We start from the raw sequence: 22597 nt of genomic DNA, 5'->3' as shown, positions 1-22597 counted from the left end.
AAATATTATTGCATAAACCAATAGCGTATAAATGAACGTGTGAAAAATATCCACATAGTAATAAAGTTGTTTATAGTTGTCTGCAGCTCATTAGTTATTACACTCCAGCGAGAACAGAGCTGAGAGACCGTCGTAGCAGCAATTAACTTATGAAGGAACAGAGCTGAGAGACCGTCGTAGCAGCAATTAACTTATGAAGGAACAGAGCTGAGAGACCGTCGTAGCAGCAATTAACTTATGAAGGAACAGAGCTGAGAGACCGTCGTAGCAGCAATTAACTTATGAAGGAACAGAGCTGAGAGACCGTCGTAGCAGCAATTAACTTATGAAGGAACAGAGCTGAGAGACCGTCGTAGCAGCAATTAACTTATGAAGGAACAGAGCTGAGAGACCGTCGTAGCAGCAATTAACTTATGAAGGAACAGAGCTGAGAGACCGTCGTAGCAGCAATTAGCTTATGAAGGAACAGAGCTGAGAGACCGTCGTAGCAGCAATTAACTTATGAAGGAACAGAGCTGAGAGACCGTCGTAGCAGCAATTAACTTATGAAGGAACAGAGCTGAGAGACCGTCGTAGCAGCAATTAACTTATGAAGGAACAGAGCTGAGAGACCGTCGTAGCAGCAATTAACTTATGAAGGAACAGAGCTGAGAGACCGTCGTAGCAGCAATTAACTTATGAAGGAACAGAGCTGAGAGACCGTCGTAGCAGCAATTAGCTTATGAAGGAACAGAGCTGAGAGACCGTCGTAGCAGCAATTAACTTATGAAGGAACAGAGCTGAGAGACCGTCGTAGCAGCAATTAACTTATGAAGGAACAGAGCTGAGAGACCGTCGTAGCAGCAATTAACTTATGAAGGAACAGAGCTGAGAGACCGTCGTAGCAGCAATTAACTTATGAAGGAACAGAGCTGAGAGACCGTCGTAGCAGCAATTAACTTATGAAGGAACAGAGCTGAGAGACCGTCGTAGCAGCAATTAACTTATGAAGGAACAGAGCTGAGAGACCGTCGTAGCAGCAATTAACTTATGAAGGAACAGAGCTGAGAGACCGTCGTAGCAGCAATTAACTTATGAAGGAACAGAGCTGAGAGACCGTCGTAGCAGCAATTAACTTATGAAGGAACAGAGCTGAGAGACCGTCGTAGCAGCAATTAGCTTATGAAGGAACAGAGCTGAGAGACCGTCGTAGCAGCAATTAACTTATGAAGGAACAGAGCTGAGAGACCGTCGTAGCAGCAATTAACTTATGAAGGAACAGAGCTGAGAGACCGTCGTAGCAGCAATTAACTTATGAAGGAACAGAGCTGAGAGACCGTCGTAGCAGCAATTAACTTATGAAGGAATTAGCAGTTAGCTAATTGCAAAGGAGCAACATGGCGAGCCAGAACTAGAAGACGCCCCAGTATCATTCAGGTCTGTCGTCTGGGAACATTTCAGTTTCCCTGTAAACTATAACGGGTGGTGGATATAACATCAACATGTAGGCTCTGTTCATTACTGATAGCCTGTTAGAGTGGTGGATATAACATCTACATGTAGGCTCTGTTCATTGCTGATAGCCTGTTAGAGTGGTGGATATAACATCAACATGTAGGCTCTGTTCATTACTGATAGCCTGTTAGAGTGGTGGATATAACATCTACATGTAGGCTCTGTTCATTACTGATAGCCTGTTAGAGTGGTGGATTTAACATCTACAACAAGTAGGCTCTGTTCAATGCTGATAGCCTGTTAGAGTGGTGGATATAACATCAACATGTAGGCTCTGTTCATTGCTGATAGCCTGTTAGAGTGGTGGATATAACATCAACATGTAGGCTCTGTTCATTACTGATAGCCTGTTAGAGTGGTGGATATAACATCAACATGTAGGCTCTGTTCATTACTGATAGCCTGTTAGAGTGGTGGATATAACATCAACATGTAGGCTCTGTTCATTACTGATAGCCTGTTAGAGTGGTGGATATAACATCAACATGTAGGCTCTGTTCATTGCTGATAGCCTGTTAGAGTGGTGGATATAACATCTACAACATGTAGGCTCTGTTCATTACTGATAGCCTGTTAGAGTGGTGGATATAACATCTACAACATGTAGGCTCTGTTCATTGCTGATAGCCTGTTAGAGTGGTGGATATAACATCTACAACATGTTGGCTCTGTTCATTGCTGATAGCCTGTTAGAGTGGTGGATATAACATCTACAACATGTAGGCTCTGTTCATTACTGATAGCCTGTTAGAGTGGTGGATATAACATCTACAACATGTAGGCTCTGTTCATTGCTGATAGCCTGTTAGAGTGGTGGATATAACATCTACATGTAGGCTCTGTTCATTACTGATAGCCTGTTAGAGTGGTGGATATAACATCTACAACATGTAGGCTCTGTTCATTACTGATAGCCTGTTAGAGTGGTGGATATAACATCTACAACATGTAGGCTCTGTTCATTGCTGATAGCCTGTTAGAGTGGTGGATATAACATCTACATGTAGGCTCTGTTCATTGCTGATAGCCTGTTAGAGTGGTGGATATAACATCTACAACATGTAGGCTCTGTTCATTGCTGATAGCTTGTTAGAGTGGTGGATATAACATCTACATGTAGGCTCTGTTCATTGCTGATAGCTTGTTAGAGTGGTGGATATAACATCTACATGTAGGCTCTGTTCATTGCTGATAGCCTGTTAGAGTGGTGGATATAACATCTACAACATGTAGGCTCTGTTCATTACTGATAGCCTGTTAGAGTGGTGGATATAACATCTACATGTAGGTTCTGTTCATTACTGATAGCCTGTTAGAGTGGTGGATATAACATCTACAACATGTAGGCTCTGTTCATTACTGATAGCCTGTTAGAGTGGTGGATATAACATCTACATGTAGGCTCTGTTCATTACTGATAGCCTGTTAGAGTGGTGGATATAACATCTACAACATGTAGGCTCTGTTCATTGCTGATAGCCTGTTAGAGTGGTGGATATAACATCTACATGTAGGCTCTGTTCATTACTGATAGCCTGTTAGAGTGGTGGATATAACATCTACATGTAGGCTCTGTTCATTACTGATAGCCTGTTAGAGTGGTGGATATTACATCTACATGTAGGCTCTGTTCATTGCTGATAGCCTGTTAGAGTGGTGGATATAACATCTACATGTAGGCTCTGTTCATTACTGATAGCCTGTTAGAGTGGTGGATATAACATCTACATGTAGGCTCTGTTCATTACTGATAGCCTGTTAGTGGTGGATATTACATCTACATGTAGGCTCTGTTCATTACTGATAGCCTGTTAGAGTGGTGGATATAACATCTACAACATGTAGGCTCTGTTCATTGCTGATAGCCTGTTAGAGTGGTGGATATAACATCTACAACATGTAGGCTCTGTTCATTACTGATAGCCTGTTAGAGTGGTGGATATAACATCTACATGTAGGCTCTGTTCATTGCTGATAGCCTGTTAGAGTGGTGGATATAACATCTACAATATGTAGGCTCTGTTTATTGCTGATAGCTTGTTAGAGTGGTGGATATAACATCTACATGTAGGCTCTGTTCATTGCTGATAGCTTGTTAGAGTGGTGGATATAACATCTACAACATGTAGGCTCTGTTCATTACTGATAGCCTGTTAGAGTGGTGGATATAACATCTACATGTAGGCTCTGCTACAACATGTAGGCTCTGTTCATTGCTGATAGCTTGTTAGAGTGGTGGATATAACATCTACAACATGTAGGCTCTGTTCATTACTGATAGCCTGTTAGAGTGGTGGATATAACATCTACAACATGTAGGCTCTGTTCATTACTGATAGCCTGTTAGAATGGTGGATATAACATCTACATGTAGGTTCTGTTCATTACTGATAGCCTGTTAGAGTGGTGGATATAACATCTACAACATGTAGGCTCTGTTCATTGCTTGTTAGAGTGGTAATACTAGTAACATGACTACTCATTTGCGCCGACATCACCCCAAAGTACCAATCGGTGGGACTGGGCGAAAAAATGAAACCCCATGGCCTTCAGGCAACCACTTCTCCCCACGGCCTTCAGGCAACCACTTCTCCCATTCAGGCAACCACTTCTCCCCACGGCCTTCAGGCAACCACTTCTCCCCTTCAGGCAACCACTTCTCCCCTTCAGGCAACCACTTCTCCTCACGGCCTTCAGGCAACCACTTCTCCCCTTCAGGCAACCACTTCTCTGTGGTAGAGAATGCGGGGTTTAGAAACACGTTTAAAGTGATCGAGCCGCGCTTCAATTTTTCTTCCCGTACACATTTTGCCCAGTCATGAATACCTGCCTTATACAAAAAAACTAAATAACAACTTGAGAGTGAGTTGTCAGAAACGCGGCCTGTTGCTCTAACAGACAGTTGGACATCTAGAGCTAGATAGAGCAACATTACTGTAACGGCTCATTTCATTACGGCAGAGTGGGAGTTAAAAAGCCATGTCCTTCAAACACGTCCCCTTGAGAGTATTCACACCAGTGTAAACTTGGGGGAAGAGCAGAGGGAAGTCGTTGCAGTGTGAAAGTTGTAGAGGGATAATGTAACGATTCATGTGACCACTGACAACACTAGAAATCTTGTAAATGCAGTTGCGCTATCTGGATTGGGGCAACAGATATGATGCTCTGCTCGTTTTTTATCTAACATCTCAAAAAGCAATGTCAGTGAATCCAATCTCTCGCCTCCAAGCAAAGATCAGGAAGGTGGTATCCTTCTGTCATAAAAGCACAACTGCTGCACATGTTTTCAAGACAAACAGGAGATGCTGGAGCTGCCAAACCACAAACTAATCCAAGATGTTCGTACTAGATGGAATTCAAGCCATGACATGGTTGAGAGAAACCTTGAGCAGAAAGTTGTAGTGTATTCTACACTGACTGATCAAGCTGTGAGGAAGAATGTCAAAGATATTGTGACTTTGTCTGAAAATGACAGAAGACTAGCAGAGGAAGTTATCAAAGTGGGCAAACCTCTCAAAACAGTGAAATGCACTGAGAGCATTCCATCATTCCACTAGATTCCATGGCCCTGCTTATGAAAGCAATGATCCTGAAATCAATAGTGGCATCTGATGAAGATGACCCGGCAGTAAGGGATGTCAAGACTGCTATCAGAGTTAACCTGGAGCCTAGATATGCTGACCCTGGTGTCCAAGACTTCTTACACAAGAGCACCGCTTTGGATCCCCGGTTCAAGTCCCTGCTGCACCTGGATGCTGCTGCTCGTCTGAGAGTCTACAATGAACTCAAAGCAGGTATTGTATTTATTTAGTTAATGTGACATTTATTATTTTATTAATTAGTGATTTAACAATTAATTCTAAAGTAATAATTGTAATTGTTATAATAGTGTCTGATGTATATTTCTAACAATAAATATTATTTTAAACCATGTTTTTTATATATTTAAAGCCACTTTAGAGGTAGTAATTTTCATCTAATTTAATTCTGCAGGGTCAGGCCACAGATACCACAGGAGCCAACACCTCTCCAAAGACGGCAGGCGACAGGGGTTCTCCTCCAGAAAAAAGTCTGCCATGGCTGAGCTTTTTGGGGAGTTGTTCACGACCCAGGAGCAGGGTCAAGAGGAGTCAAAGGTCAAGGTCATAGAGGGGGAGGTGACCTCATACAGGGATGTGGACTGTATTACCCTGGATGCTGATCCACTTACATGGTGGAAAACCATCTGTGTGAGCCGATCTGTGCTCACTGTAAATAATGTGGATAGACTAATCTTCTTAAATAAAAACTTGGAAATCTGATAAAATAGTTTTTGGGTAGTTACAACAGGTTAAGGCACTGCTATGTGACTTAATGTTGATACAGTATATGCTGCTGGACTATACACTCTTGTTGAAGTTCTGTTTTAAATTGAAGTTCTGTTTTAATATTTTATTTCATGTTATAAGACAGGCACTGCTGTTTTTTGTTGTCCCTTCGTTTCCATCTGCTCCTGGGAACTCAAGCTACCCATGTTTACTGTTTTACTGTACCGTATCGTACCGAACCGTGACACCACTGTACCGTATCGTACCGGACCGTGACACCACTGTACCGTATCGTACCGAACCGTGACACCACTGTACCGTATTGTACCGAACCGTGACACCACTGTACCGTATCGTACCGAACCGTGACACCACTGTACCGTATCGTACCGAACCGTGACACCACTGTACCGTATCGTACCGAACCGTGACACCACTGTACCGTATCGTACCGAACCGTGACACCACTGTACCGTATCGTACCGAACCGTGACACCACTGTACCGTATCATACCGAACCGTGACACCACTGTACCGTATCGTACCGAACCGTGACACCACTGTACCGTATCGTACCGAACCGTGACACCACTGTACCGTATCGTACCGAACCGTGACACCACTGTACCGTATCGTACCGAACCGTGACACCACTGTACCGTATCGTACCGAACCGTGACACCACTGTACCGTATCGTACCGAACCGTGACACCACTGTACCGTATCGTACCGAACCGTGACACCACTGTACCGTATCGTACCGAACCGTGACACCACTGTACCGTATCGTACCGAACCGTGACACCACTGTACCGTATCGTACCGAACCGTGACACCACTGTACCGTATCGTACCGAACCGTGACACCACTGTACCGTATCGTACCGAACCGTGACACCACTGTACCGTATCGTACCGAACCGTGACACCACTGTACCGTATCGTACCGAACCGTGACACCACTGTACCGTATCGTACCGAACCGTGACACCACTGTACCGTATCGTACCGAACCGTGACACCACTGTACCGTATCGTACCGAACTGTGACACCACTGTACCGTATCGTACCGAACCGTGAGTTTTGTGAACCGTACAGTATAAAGTTAGGCTTAAACTGCTTCTCCAATGGAAATCCCTGATCACACTTGTAGGCGATCATGGCGACGTTGGCTACCTAAGCTCATGAGTAGAAACACATAATCGGGTTTAACAGGTCATTTTGCGCCAAACTGTGCATTTGCAGGCCATCTAATCAAGGGCACTTCTTCCATATAAAGTTGTTTTTAATGAAAATCTAAATGTGCCAGTTTGTCAGTTTAACGAGGTTGGAATAATAACAAGTTCAACTACTTAAGACATTGGCTCGAATCTAGGTTGTCTTTATATTTCAAGAAAATGTACATCTGAGAAAGAATGTTTCACTTCTCTCATTGACTTCTCAAAATCCCAGCCTGGTCTGCTTGATCTGCTTCCCAAGGGTTCCCAGAAGTCTGGTGATTTTGCGCCTCTGGGTTTAGAAATTCTGTGCTTTCACTCTCAATACAAAAGAGGGATAGAGCAGCTAGTTGTTTTGTCTAGTTCATTCTGGCCTTCACAGCTGTGGCATGCACCATCTGCATCATATGCACACGCATACACGCACTTATGCAGACACACACACACATACGCACACACACACACACACACACATACAAACATGGTTTAGAATTTTCATCATTCAGCTCATTCTGCACATTCTGGAGAAGATACGCTAAAAGCATTGTTTTAGTGATTGTTTTGTACTCAGGCTTTCCTAGTGGACAGAAATATGGAACACACATGATTAATGTCTGTGAATTTATGATAATGTTTGTTTGGAATGTGTGGAAAAGAGAGGGGAACAAATTTCACTGAGTTCCTGTTGTTTGGATTGACCTTGACATGGTGACATAATGTGAATAGAATGCAGCCTGTATATGGCAACAACAAGAGAGATCGTGTATACTTTACAGTAGTTTTGCTATAATTAGTCTAGTAAGAGCTCTATTCTGAGTATGCCCTCTCTCATATTAAACATAGTGCCAAACCAAACAGTCCAAAGCTCTGCAACAACAGTCTTCCAGGTCCCTTCTGTCAGAGCCTAGATGTCTGAAAGATATACCAGAACAGCACAAACAGACGGCCAACACAGTCAATTTACTACCTTTTTATCTACCCCCCATAGCCCAACCATGAGGGATAAAAAAAACAGATGCCCAAAGAGTAGTATCTATGTTACTCTGGCGTTATTAATGAAGGCCAGAACAATATAAAGTAGTGTGGAGTGCAGCAGGCATTTGTGATTGATCCATAATCCAGATATTTCAATTCAGTATGCGAATATGGAAACTTTTGATCTGGGTAGAATGTATTGTGTGAAAAGAGCAAGACAATGTTAGTATTGCAGTAGCTACATTGTAGTACAATGTTCAGGCCTCTCCTCTGTCAACAGAATTACTTCATGATTCATTTCTCCCCAGGGCCTGTGGTCTTTCACTATGATGCTTTCACATTGCTCAGTGTACTGTGTAAACCTAGCGGTGCCTATTACCAAACTGCCGATCATATAGCCTATGTTGTAACCTAGCCTTAGGACCAATGTTCCCCCTAAGCTGCGCACGTTCACGGGAGCCCACCTCCCCCGGGACTGCTGCAGAAGAAATATCAGCCTGCGCAGAGAAGCACGAGATCGAACTTCACTCAACTTTGTAGTTTTCCCCGTTAGTCAACACTATCAAATTAACTTTTAACTAGGCACACTTGTTAATTGAAATGCCTTCCAGGTGACTACCTAATGAAGCTGGTTGAGAGAATGCCAAGAGTGTGCAAAGCTGTCATCAAGGCAAAGGGTGGTTACTTTGAAGAATCTAAAATCTATTTTGATTTGTTTAACACTTTTTTTGGTTACTACATGATTCCATGTGTGTTATTTCATAGTTTTGATGTCTTCACTATTATTCTACAATGTAGAAAATAGGACAAATAAAGAAAAACCCTTGAATGAGTAGGTGTGTCCAAACTTTGACTGGTACTGTACGTGTAGTGACATGTGCACGTTTGTACATTTGTTCATATCCTTTGCTAGTTACTGAGTTATTAGCCCAGTTATAGATTATTTAAAGTCAGCAATGGGGGAGTTATTGCTTCCTACAAGAGCACAACAATCTTTTTTTTTTGTCTTAAAGGGGCAGTGTTGTATTTTGAGAGTAGCCAATAGGCAGAGGATAGGATCATTTGTCTGATTCTCTGTAATAATGGTATGGAAATAATGATGCATGGTTTCTTGCATCAAACAACACAACAGCATTTTCAGTCACTTACATGTCTGAAGGACAAGTAGATAAATAGGTTCATGTCAAGCCCTGCATGTTTTTTTTCAATAGTCTCATGGAATGTAGGCCTACAATGAACACCACACATTGCCTGCTACTGTAGGCTGAATGATAGAACAGCTATTTCCATGTTAAAATGTTATGGGATGCATTTTCTCCATTGTTTTTAATGGAAGGCCACTCAGGTAGGCCTGCATTATGGTCTAATAGCCACAGTAGCTGCCTTGACCGCTATTAAAACGAACTTAAACCGGGTACAGCCTCAGTGTTCAGAGTAAACGCACGCCGGAAGTTGCACAGAATTTTCACAATGTTCAAGTTTGCGCTCAGCAGACCTAAAATTTGCTCAGTGAAGAAAATGTTTTGAGGGAACATTGCTTTGAACTTATGCTTCATGTTTGCCTATTGTCCAGTAGGTGTACATTAGGCACATTTCAAAACTATAGATTATAGTCCTCACCATTCCAAAGCGAAAGTCTGTATTTATCAAGGCTTGGCTGGAGGAGAGAAGAGTGATACGTCTTTATCTTTGTTCCATGGTGTTGTTTTCATGTTCAGAACAAATGACCAAGAGAGAGGGGAAAGGGACAGTGGTATACATCAACGTGTCTACATTCAACTATAAACCAGTGGAGCCTCAAGTCTCTTCAGTTTAATGGGAAAATTGCTATTGTTTTTTTTAAAGTTAAATGAATTGTCTGCTAAAAGGTTGAGTTAAATGTTGGTCTCTGCTAAACTCTGTCATCTTTGTTTTACAGATTATATTAGGCATTTTAATAGTCACATTTACAGGCCTACAGATGTAATTACATGGTACAGTGAAATTCTTCAACTCTGAGCACCAACAATGCAGGACAAAGTAATGTCTCTAGTGTGGAGGGAAGGAGGAGAAGTGATGTTTGCCAGAAACACTACCTCTACTAGCAGACACACAGTTGACAGATTAGAGAGATAAAGACTTGGGCGTCTGGAGATTACACGTAGATGACAGACGTTCCCAAGAGCTTAATCCCACCAACAGGAATATGCTCTTGGTAGGAATTATAATGATCATCCCAATTCCTGAATGGAGGTGTTTTCAGAAGTAACAGTCATATTCGTATCCTGTTACTCAGAAGGGGATATTTGGAGACTTCACAACAAAGTTGCTTTGATCACATATTGGTAGCTTTTGGCATGAATCCTGGCAATGGGGCTTGAAAGGCCAACAGTTATAGCGTGAAGTCCTCTATTTTCCATCAACCCAGAATATTTAGGTAAATATGTCATCAGGGAATTTGATATGCTCATTGTGTGGAATGTCATCCCTGCTAGAGTAATCAGTTGTCTGAAACTCGACTCTTAGCACCCAATGGGCATCCCCCGTTTGACTTGTGACACCTGGAATGCTGTCATTAATTAGGGAGTGTCTCAGAGATTGATAGTAGTCTATATGACTATAGGAGGGGAGTAATGTGATTATTGTGACTAGCCTGATATTTCCACCAGGGAGATTACTCTTAAACACATTACAATGAGCAATTGTGTTTGGTTTGTGCTAAAGTCCCAGCATGCATCTCTAAAAGAAACAGCTGTTCCTACAATATTGTTGTACCTCTTCCTGTTGTCACACCTGCAGTTGCATAGGTCATCCTCCCTGCAATGTCACATCCCCACAGGAAAGAGATCAAAGGTCCACACACACACAGACAGACATACAGTTTGATAGAAACACACATACAAATTGTGTATTTGCACGCACAGATACACATTGAGGTGACACAAGGTCACTGAACGTGACGCTGCTTGGGGAGAACTCAGTGGATGTGGTGTCAATAGCTTGATAAAGCACCGTGAGACGAGTTGCTGGGGGGTTAACACTGACAGTTGCTGACGATATCTCCAATTGTTGTGGCCAATTGGTGGAAACTGGGGTCCCAGAGGAGGATTTGACATAGAATGGCGTTCTCAGTCTATGGTATGTCTTCACCCACCAGTGTCCCAATCTGATGATCCAATTACACTCCAACAATCAACGGCACCTCAGCTTCACTGAGCGATAAACAGCCTCTTCACACTGGGCTTGAGCCCAGGGGTTCTTGATGTCTCCAAATACTGTTGCACCAAACAAACAGTCCCGCGCTTCAAAAAGGGAAAACCATGACCATCAGACCATGACCTTCATTAGTCATCGAGAAGCTGTTCCACTTCTGAGAAAGACAGTATGGTTCCTCACTTGTATGGCTGAAAGCCCCAATTTTCTCACTGGATATTGGCACCTTAGTTTATTAGCTGTGACGTCCTTACATTTCATATGACCTCCCTTCTCTTTCCAGCCCAATATTGGTCGCCTTGGCATCCCCCACGGACCATCAGGAGAGAAGGTGGCAGTCGTTGCTGTGGACGACTGCGACATCGCCATGGCAATTGGCTTTGGTGGCCAGATCGGGAACTACTCTTGTGCCGCCCAGGGCATACAGACAGGACAGAAGAAGTGAGTGCAGTCTCATAGGGTTTATCCTATTCACTTCTTAACCTTGTGATTCTTTATTCTTATGCAAATGCCCATATCTAAATGTGTTTCTTATTCAAATGTAAATCGCCTCCTGCTAGGGAAAAAATTGTTGGGTATTAGTAAATCACAAGATTTGACAATAGAGGGCATTTTGTTATATGCGAGCAGTGCATTTTTTTCGTAACTTGTGTTATGAGTTCATGTTACGCCAGCATTGGTCCCACTAAACAGTGGAGGTTTTGATGCAGGGGTAAAGTAGTTGTAAGAGGCTTGATCAGCCTTTCTCTTTGCCTTTTGGTTTGTGTGTTGAGTCACAATGTTAATAACAATGTTCTAGTGTGGTTGTAGCGTGATTGGTGCACTGGAATGTCAATCAGAGAATCATACTCATAACAAAAGGCCTTGACTCTCCACTCAGAATCAGACCCAGTTGATAGTTGTTCTATGTTGTCCATCTCTAGGTCCCTGGACCTGACCGGTCCACTACTACTGGGCGGTGTTCCCAACCTGCCAGAGGATTTCCCCGTCCGGAACCGAGACTTTGTGGGCTGCATGAGAGACCTGACTATAGACAGCAAGCCTGTGGACATGGCCAGTTATGTGGCCAACAACGGCACGGCCGCAGGTCTGTTCTAATCCTCACATGTGTGATAGTCATTTGATAGTTGTCATCTGTAGCTCAGTTGGTAGAGCACGGTGCTTGTAATGCCAGGGTAGTGGGTTTGATTCTCGGGACAACCCTGAATGTAAAATGTACGCACCCATGATTGTAAGTCTGTTAAATGGCATATTTCAACGTATTAGTCTAATCCTATTGATGCCACTGATTATCATAAGCCTGTATTACATGTCTGTATTCAGGGTGCACAGCGAAGAAGGACTTCTGCACTCAACGTGTGTGTCTGAATGGAGGAGTCTGTGTGAACAAGTGGAGCACGTACTCCTGTGGCTGTCCCCTGGGTTACGGAGGGAAGAACTGTGAACAAGGTAAAGGATTTTAGGAAAAGTGTATTGGATATATTTTTTGGGGGTTTCCTGTATGGGTGTGTGTCAGTCTGTATATCCTGCATGTGTGTGTGCATGTGCCCTGTGTGTATGTAGCTGTGTGTTTTATTGTGTTTCTCATAATTAACGGAGTTCAAAAAGTTTTAGTCATGCTCTTCAAGGCTAGCGGTGAGTAAACAGACAAGGTCAATGTGGACAAGTCTCCTGAATCACCACATTCCGACATTCCACATACACACTGACCTCTGACCTCTGGCCCTGTTGGAGTACTTTACTAATACATCCTTCCATCCCTGCCTGCTTGAGGTAATCACAGATGTCAACTGGCCTTATTGATGGAAGTAATAGACTAATGGTAACCAATCCTTAAGGAAGGTATTTACACTTGGCCCGGGGCCAAATGACCACTATTACATATCATTGGTGATCTGATTATTACCCAGAAGCATTATGGTGCAGTCAGTGGTACTTGTCAGTTGCAATGCTTGTTTTTATGTCTATAGTTGACTAACGCAGGATATAGAGGTAGGAGAGCAATTCATAGTTTATGGTACTATATACTCTAAGTAGATTGATGAGGATATTTTTTAAATACATTTTAGAATAAGGTTGTAGCGTAACAAAATGTGGAACAAGTCAAGAGTTCTGAATACTTTATGAATGCACTGTATAACAAACAGTTTCATGATTGTGAATCACAATAATAGGGTCATTCCACCGATTCGGTGCCTTTTGAGAAGTAAAACATTGGATTTCACCTCATTTTTACAGTTTTCTCTTCTCAAGAGATTAAATGAAAAAGTACTATAGTAAATGCCTATTAAGTGCCAAATAAAGTAACAGGGTTGACCGTAACAGGGTTGACCGTAACAGGGTTGACCGTAACAGGGATGACGATGTCTTATAAAATCAGCCATAAATCCCTATCTGACAGGGGATGGAATGTGTTGTGTGCAACAGGGAGTGGAAATTGAAGACAAGCTTCACAAAAAAAAGGAAATTGTTAAAACATTTCTAGCTCGTCTAACTATGAGTAACAGGGTTGACAAATTATGCTTGACCGGCTCAGTTTTCCACCACAAAACACCAGGAAATGGCCATAAAGAGTAAAAACAGCTCACCTGCTTTTGACTGTTATATGTTCAATCTTTCTTTTTATTTCTTTTTATTTTTTAAGGAATAGTTTCACCATATTTAAACAAGAGTTCAGGTCACTTAACAGGGTTAACCTTAAAGGACAGATGTAAGTAAATCAGTAATCACAAAATAATTATAATCTTCAGAAATGACTTTGTCAAGCAACAGAATAACTAGGGCTTTACAATGATGGTGAAACCTGGAGAAATGTTATTATTAAGTGGTTAAATAAAATCTTCCTAGAAGTGACACAGGGTTGATGGAGGGACATGTCAAAGTGCTGAACATTGGCCCTTTAGCTAGCCTTTATTCATAACAAAATACAATTTATTGAATTATCCTTGTGGTCTATATTAAAGGGCACTTCATTTAATATAACAGGCTTTTAAAATTCAACATTGGTTTACAATTTCTACTTACAATATCAAAGTGGAACGACCCATCAATCACCATTTCACAGGAAGCAATGAACAAGTACAGACTCTGTCCACAACTTTTACTGCTGAGCTCATCGTCTGCAAGACCATACACACAGAAGATCTACCTGTATGGCAATGATGTAATGATAGCCCCTGGATGTGTTGCCATGGATTTGTAGTCAGGATGTAGTCAGGCTGTTTGGAACAAGCCTAGAAAGGACCTAGTAAATAACTAAAGGTTTACTTGTATTCATTTGACTCTAGTTGGTTCTCCAACTGAAGTGACCCTATCTGTTTCCCTTCCTCCAGTCATGCCCTCCCCGCAACACTTTGATGGCCATGCCCTGGTGTGGTGGCGAGAGCCAGAGGTCACCATCAGTGTGCCTTGGTACATGGGCTTGATGTTCAGAACCAGGCAGAGCTCTGGCACCCTGCTGCAGGCCAATGCTGGGGACTTCTCCAAGATACACCTCCTGGTGAGTGGACCGGGGTAGCCCAGAGCCTACACAACAACACCCAGGGCCTTCCTTCATGTTATTAATGCTGGGTAAAGGCTAAGCTAATGCTATGATAAGGCTAAGCTAATGCTATGATAAGGTTAAGCTAATGCTATGATACGGTTAAGCTAATGCTATGATACGGTTAAGCTAATATGCTGGCGTTAAATGACTCAACTTCATGTTCTCTCTTTCTTGTCACCCCCCTTTCTCTCATGTCACCCTCCTCTCTCTCCCTCTTTCTCTGCCTTCCATCTGCTTTTTCTCACCATCTTCTTGACTCCAGATCAGCGGCAGACATGTGCGTTTCCAGGTGTTCCTAGGGGTGAAGCAGGTTGCCTTGCTGGACTTCTCTCAGGTCAGGGTGAACGACGGGGAGTGGCACCACGTCCTGGTGGAGCTGAAGAGTATCAAAGACGGGAAGGACATCAAATACATGGCCCTAGTATCACTGGACTACGGCATGTTCCAGGTACTCACTGCCTCACTGGCTGGCAGCACCGTATTTGTGTGTTCTGTACTAGTGTTTGTGAATGTAATGGATGATCTAGTGTAATATGGTATGTATGCACAATACACATGGTCTCCTCAAGTGTTCTATGGGTGGGTGCGTTCCACAGAGGTCAGTGGAGATAGGCAACCAGCTGCCAGGCCTGAGGCTGAGGAGTCTGTTTGTGGGGGGGCTGATGAAGAAGGATGGGACGGTCCAGAGCGGACTCAAGGGCTGCATGCAGGTGAGCCTCACACACACCATGTAACTGTACTGTTCTCATCTTTGGAAAGCGAAATCAGTCAGCGCCAACACAGCACTGATGGTCCTTTACTCTCCTATAATGCCAGGGCGTGCGGATGGGCGAGACGTCCACCAACCTGGCCAACGTCAACATGCTTCAGGGTCAGAAGGTCAGAGTGGAGGATGGTTGTGAGGTGGCCAACCCCTGCACCCCTAACGTCTGCCCTGAGCACAGCCACTGCACCGACAACTGGAGCTCACACACCTGCATGTGCCACCCCGGTAAGCCCCCCGGACGGAACCCACTGAAATACTTTTAGTAGGGTGTCCATCTACTCCGTCCAGTGGGTCAAAAAACACGCTTTGGTCTTGACATTTCACTTCCTTATATTATAAAATACATTTTACCAAGACAAATATGATTCATCATGTTCTGAATCGTTCCGTGGGGTCTTTGTCATGTCATTTTGACATTTTTTTTAAATTTCACCTTTATTTAACCATTTCATTGACAGTATATCCAAATAGTCCGATTTCGTAACCTAATACGTGCGATAATAAGCACCGAGCTCTGTTGACATAGCGGTACAGGTTTCTCATAATAACCTTTTGAGGATTACATGAAAAGTGTATACTCAAATATGAAAATACTACATCTCATCTCAAAATCGATATCCATCTTACCTCTATATTGTTTTATGTCCCGCGGGGTTCAAGAAGAAATATGAAGCGTTCCACAGGTTTTTTCTCTGGCCTCCATTGATTTAATCACCCTAATTCTAGCCATCCTACAAGGGTAAAAACTCCAAGAACTCTTGAGCAGATTATGATAGAGACATGGGGTTTGGACCATTGGTTGTTTTAGAGGATTATTCGCCCATTGGTGAAACGATGCGTTAATATAATTTTTTCCCAGGGTACTTTGGGAGGGAATGTGTGGACGCGTGTTTCCTGAATCCCTGTCAGCATGTGTCCACCTGCGTCCACCAGCCCAGCTCCCCCCACGGCTACGGCTGCCAGTGTGGTCACAACTCCTATGGACAGTACTGCCAGAACAAGTGAGTACCGACACTGATCTAAGGATAGTTTAGTTTATTTTCTTTTTTTCTTTTTAGATTCCGTTTTTTTAAACCCCCACCTGCTGTGAGTCAGTGCCAGTTCTGATGTTTTTGGAAAACAATTCACTTTGTTTCAGAGCTTACCCCAGTAACCCCACTTAACCCCTACCGTACCACTCAGTACATTCCATCAACCTCTGTAGTAATTTGATTTTGTAAACTGTTGCCCCTTGGCTTTGGTATTCGTTGATGTTAAACAGATTCATAGTAGTTTTGGCATTGGCTTAGCATATTTCAACTCCCTAATGATTTGCTCATGGTTTTCATCGGTGCATCCTTGCTTGCTAGGATAGACAGGTTTCTAAGTGGAATAACACATCGTTCTGTTGTTCTCCAGAGCCAACCTGCCTTGTGCTCGCGGATGGTGGGGGAACCCTATCTGTGGCCCATGTAACTGTGATGTCAGCAAAGGTTTCTACCGAGACTGCAACAAGACCACTGGGGAGTGCCGCTGTAAGGTACGGAAATGTATTTACCACACGTAGTCTCTTCTGGGCATGTGTTCTAGCTGTCCCCATTCCATCCTGTATTGCATGATCAGTTTACGCTCTCTCCTGCCTTCAGGATAACTACTACCGGCCCGAGGGAGGGGACACTTGCTACTCCTGTGAGTGTTTCCAGCTTGGCGCCATGTCGCGCTCCTGTCACCCCCACACGGGCCAGTGTCAGTGCAGGACCGGCGTGATCGGGCGCCAGTGTAACCGCTGTGACAACCCCTTTGCCGAGGTCACCTCCAGCGGGTGCACGGGTAAGGATCTTACTAACTCTTACTAACGCATCTTACTAACTCATTCGCTCCCTGACCTAAACCCTAACCCTTACTAACTCATTCGCTCCCTGACCCTGACCCTAACCCTTACTAACTCATTCGCTCCCTGACCTAAACCCTAACCCTTACTAACTAATTCGCTCCCTGACCTAAACCCTAACCCTTACTAACTCATTCGCTCCCTGACCTAAACCCTGACCCTTACTAACTCATTCGCTCCCTGACCCTGACCCTGACCCTTACTAACTCATTAGCTCCCTGACCTAAACACTAACCCTTACTAACTCATTCGCTCCCTGACCCTGATCCTGACCCTAACTCTTACTAACTCATTAGCTCCCTGACCCTAACCCTTACTAACTCATTAGCTCCCTGACCCTAACCCTAACTACCTCATTAGCTCCCTGACCCTGATCCTGACCCAAACTCATTAGCTCCCTGATCCTGACCCTAACCCTTACTAACTCATTAGCTTCCTGACCCTAACCCTTACTAACTAATTCGCTCCCTGACCCTGATCCTGACCCAAACTCATTAGCTCCCTGATCCTGACCCTAACCCTAACTCTTACTAACTTGTTAGCTCCCTGACCCTTACTAACTCATTCGCTCCCTGACCATGATCCTGACCCTAACCCTAACTCTTACTAACTCATTAGCTCCCTGACCCTAACCCTTACTAACTCATTCGCTCCCTGACCCTGATCCTGACCCTTACTAACTCATTCGCTCCCTGACCCTAACCCTAACCCTTACTAACTCATTCGCTCCCTGACCCTAACCCTAACTCTTACTAACTCATTAGCTCCCTGACCCTAACCCTTACTAACTCATTCGCTCCCTGACCCTGATCCTGACCCTTACTAACTCATTCGCTCCCTGACCCTAACCCTAACCCTTACTAACTCATTCGCTCCCTGACCCTGACCCTAACCCTAACTCTTACTAACTCATTAGCTCCCTGACCCTAACCCTTACTAACTCATTCGCTCCCTGACCCTGATCCTGACCCTAACTCTTACTAACTCATTAGCTCCCTGACCCTAACCCTTACTAACTCATTCGCTCCCTGACCCTGATCCTGACCCTCACTACCTCATTGGCTCTCTGACCCTGATCCTGACCCTAACTCATTAGCTCCCTGATCCTGACCTTAACCCCAACCCTTACGAACTCATTGGCTCCTTGACCCTGACCCTAACTCTTACTAACTCATTAGCTCCCTGACCCTAACCCTTACTAACTCATTAGCTCCCTGACCCTAACCCTAACTACCTCATTAGCTCCCTGACCCTGATCCTGACCCAAACTCATTAGCTCCCTGATCCTGACCCTAACCCTTACTAACTCATTAGCTCCCTGACCCTAACCCTTACTAACTAATTCGCTCCCTGACCCTGATCCTGACCCTAACTCATTAGCTCCCTGATCCTGACCCTAACCCTAACTCTTACTAACTTGTTAGCTCCCTGACCCTAACCCTTACTACCTCATTCGCTCCCTGACCATGATCCTGACCCTAACCCTAACTCTTACTAACTCATTAGCTCCCTGACCCTAACCCTTACTAACTCATTCGCACCCTGACCCTGATCCTGACCCTTACTAACTCATTCGCTCGCTGACCCTAACCCTAACCCTTACTAACTCATTCGCTCCCTGACCCTAACCCTAACTCTTACTAACTCATTAGCTCCCTGACCCTAACCCTTACTAACTCATTCGCTCCCTGACCCTGATCCTGACCCTTACTAACTCATTCGCTCCCTGACCCTAACCCTAACCCTTACTAACTCATTCGCTCCCTGACCCTGACCCTAACCCTAACTCTTACTAACTCATTAGCTCCCTGACCCTAACCCTTACTAACTCATTCGCTCCCTGACCCTGATCCTGACCCTAACTCTTACTAACTCATTAGCTCCCTGACCCTAACCCTTACTAACTCATTCGCTCCCTGACCCTGATCCTGACCCTCACTACCTCATTGGCTCTCTGACCCTGATCTTGACCCTAACTCATTAGCTCCCTGATCCTGACCTTAACCCCAACCCTTACGAACTCATTGGCTCCTTGACCCTGACCCTGATCCTGACCCTTACTCATTAGCTCCCTGACCCTAAACCTTAATAACTCATTGCCTCCCTGTGCTTGGTTGTTCTAATCTCTTCACCAGTTGTATATGAAGGCTGTCCCAAGGCCTTTGATGCAGGGATCTGGTGGCCAACGACCCAGTTTGAACAACCTGCTGCCATGAAGTGTCCCAAGGGATCCACTGGTAAGCACAGCAACCCTTTTCAGAATGGGAAAATGGATTGGAAATGAATAGATTTGATTGAAATTTGAGCAGACTATACTGTTTATACTGTTGTTATCCTGTGTCAGCTAAAAGGCAATAGAGGTCAACAGAGAATTGTCACAATCAGTCCTGCTCTTCCTTACCCTTCTCTCCCCATCAAATCAAAATCAAATCAAATTTATTTATATAGATATCTCAAAGTGCTGTACAGAAACCCAGCCTAAAACCCCAAACAGCAAGCAATGCAGGTGTAGAAGCACGGTGGCTAGGAAAAACTCCCTAGAAAGGCCAAAACCTAGGAAGAAACCTAGAGAGGAACCAGGCTATGTGGGGTGGCCAGTCCTCTTCTGGCTGTGCCGGGTGGAGATTATAACAGAACATGGCCAAGATGTTCAAATGTTCATAAATGACCAGCATGGTCGTATAATAATAAGGCAGAACAGTTGAAACTGGAGCAGCAGCACAGTCAGATGGACTGGGGACAGCAAGGAGTCATCATGTCAGGTAGTCCTGGGGCATGGTCCTAGGGCTCAGGTCCTCCGAGAGAGAGAAAAAAAAAGAGAGAATTAGAGAGAGCATATGTGGGGTGGCCAGTCCTCTTCTGGCTGTGCCGGGTGGAGATTAAAACAGAACATGGCCAAGATGTTCAAATGTTCATAAATGATCAGCATGTTCGAATAATAAGAAGGCAGAACAGTTGAAACTGGAGCAGCAGCACGGCCAGGTGGACTGGGGACAGCAAGGAGTCATCATGTCAGGTAATCCTGGGGCATGGTCCTAGGGCTCAGGTCCTCCGAGAGAGAGAAGGAGAGAATTAGAGAACGCACACTTAGATTCACATAGGACACCGAATAGAACAGGAGAAGTACTCCAGATATAACACACTGACCCTAGCCCCCCCGACACATAAACTACTGCAGCATAAATACTGGAGGCTGAGACAGGAGGGGTCAGGAGACACTGTGGACCCATCCGAGGACACCCCCGGACAGGGCCAAACAGGAAGGATATAACCCCACCCACTTTGCCAAAGCACAGCCCCCACACCACTAGAGGGATATCTTCAACCACCAACTTACCATCCTGAGACAGGGCCGAGTATAGCCCACAAAGATCTCCGCCACGGCACAACCCAAGGGGGGGCGCCAACCCAGACAGGATGACCACATCAGTGAATCAACCCACTCAGGTGACGCACCCCTTCCAGGGACGGCATGAGAGGGCCCCAGTAAGCCAGTGACTCAGCCCCTGTAATAGGGTTAGAGGCAGAGAATCCCAGTGGAAAGAGGGGAACCGGCCAGGCAGAGACAGCAAGGGCGGTTCGTTTCTCCAGAGCCTTTCCGTTCACCTTCCCACTCCTGGGCCAGACTACACTCAATCATATGACCCACTGAAGAGATGAGTCTTCAGTAAAGACTTAAAGGTTGAGACCGAGTTTGCGTCTCTGACATGGGTAGGCAGACCGTTCCATAAAAATGGAGCTCTATAGGAGAAAGCCCTGCCTCCAGCTGTTTGCTTAGAAATTCTAGGGACAATTAGGAGGCCTGCGTCTTGTGACCGCAGCGTACGTGTAGGTATGTACGGCAGGACCAAATCAGAGAGATAGGTAGGAGCAAGCCCATGTAATGCTTTGTAGGTTAGCAGTAAAACCTTGAAATCAGCCCTTGCTTTGACAGGAAGCCAGTGTAGAGAGGCTAGCACTGGAGTAATATGATACATTTTTTTGGTTCTAGTCAGGATTCTAGCAGCCGTATTTAGCACCAACTGAAGTTTATTTAGTGCTTTATCCGGGTAGCCGGAAAGTAGAGCATTGCAGTAGTCTAACCTAGAAGTGACAAAAGCATGGATTAATTTTTCTGCATCATTTTTGGACAGAAAGTTTCTGATTTTTGCAATGTTACGTAGATGGAAAAAAGCTGTCCTTGAAATGGTCTTGATATGTTCTTCAAAAGAGAGATCAGGGTCCAGAGTAATGCCGAGGTCCTTCACAGTTTTATTTGAGACGACTGTACAACCATTAAGATTAATTGTCAGATTCAACAGAAGATCTCTTTGTTTCTTGGGACCTAGAACAAGCATCTCTGTTTTGTCCAAGTTTAAAAGTAGAAAGTTTGCAGCCATCCACTTCCTTATGTCTGAAACACATGCTTCTAGCAAGGGCAATTTTGGGGCTTCACCATGTTTCATTGAAATGTACAGCTGTGTGTCATCCGCATAGCAGTGAAAGTTAACATTATGTTTTCGAATAACATCCCCAAGAGGTAAAATATATAGTGAAAACAATAGTGGTCCTAAAACAGAACCTTGAGGAACACCGACATTTACAGTTGATTTGTCAGAGGACAAACCATTCACAGAGACAAACTGATATCTTTCCGACAGATAAGATCTAAACCAGGCCAGAACTTGTCCGTGTAGACCAATTTGAGTTTCCAATCTCTCCAGAAGAATGTGGTGATCGATGGTATCAAAAGCAGCACTAAGGTCTAGGAGCACGAGGACAGATGCAGAGCCTCGGTCCGATGCCATTAAAATGTCATTTACCACCTTCACAAGTGCCGTCTCAGTGCTATGATGGGGTCTAAAACCAGACTGAAGCATTTCGTATACATTGTTTGTCTTCGGGATTTTTTTTTGAGAGGAATGGAAGATTCGATATAGGCCGATAGTTTTTTTCAAGAGAGGCTTTATTACTGCCACTTTTAGTGAGTTTGGTACACATCCGGTGGATAGAGAGCCGTTTATTATGTTCAACATAGGAGGGCCAAGCACAGGAAGCAGCTCTTTCAGTAGTTTAGTTGGAATAGGGTCCAGTATGCAGCTTGAAGGTTTAGAGGCCATGATTATTTTCATCATTGAGAGATATATTACTAAAACACTTGAGCGTCTCTCTTGATCCTAGGTCCTGGGAGAGTTGTGCAGACTCAGGACAGCTGAGCTTTGAAGGAATACGCAGATTTAAAGAGGAGTCC

General features: G+C 44.2%; 1 protein-coding gene across 1 annotated transcript in view; it reads left to right on the top strand.

The window, feature by feature from the left end:
• Nucleotides 1-22597, top strand: part of LOC109897759 (cadherin EGF LAG seven-pass G-type receptor 1) — a 94122-nt gene that overhangs the window by 51229 nt on the left and 20296 nt on the right. Inside the window, exons 6-16 of the mRNA XM_020492309.2 lie at nt 11471-11628; nt 12111-12274; nt 12511-12636; nt 14520-14686; nt 14994-15179; nt 15328-15441; nt 15548-15722; nt 16357-16498; nt 16896-17016; nt 17123-17306; nt 19503-19604. Coding sequence (XP_020347898.2) covers nt 11471-11628; nt 12111-12274; nt 12511-12636; nt 14520-14686; nt 14994-15179; nt 15328-15441; nt 15548-15722; nt 16357-16498; nt 16896-17016; nt 17123-17306; nt 19503-19604 — 1639 coding nt within the window. The remainder of the gene's footprint in view (nt 1-11470; nt 11629-12110; nt 12275-12510; nt 12637-14519; nt 14687-14993; nt 15180-15327; nt 15442-15547; nt 15723-16356; nt 16499-16895; nt 17017-17122; nt 17307-19502; nt 19605-22597) is intronic.

This window comes from Oncorhynchus kisutch, linkage group LG10 (assembly GCF_002021735.2).
Source record: "Oncorhynchus kisutch isolate 150728-3 linkage group LG10, Okis_V2, whole genome shotgun sequence".
NCBI lineage: Eukaryota > Metazoa > Chordata > Actinopteri > Salmoniformes > Salmonidae > Oncorhynchus > Oncorhynchus kisutch.
The sequence above is the reverse complement of the archived record's forward strand: the minus strand, read 5'-3'. Positions and strand labels throughout refer to the sequence as shown.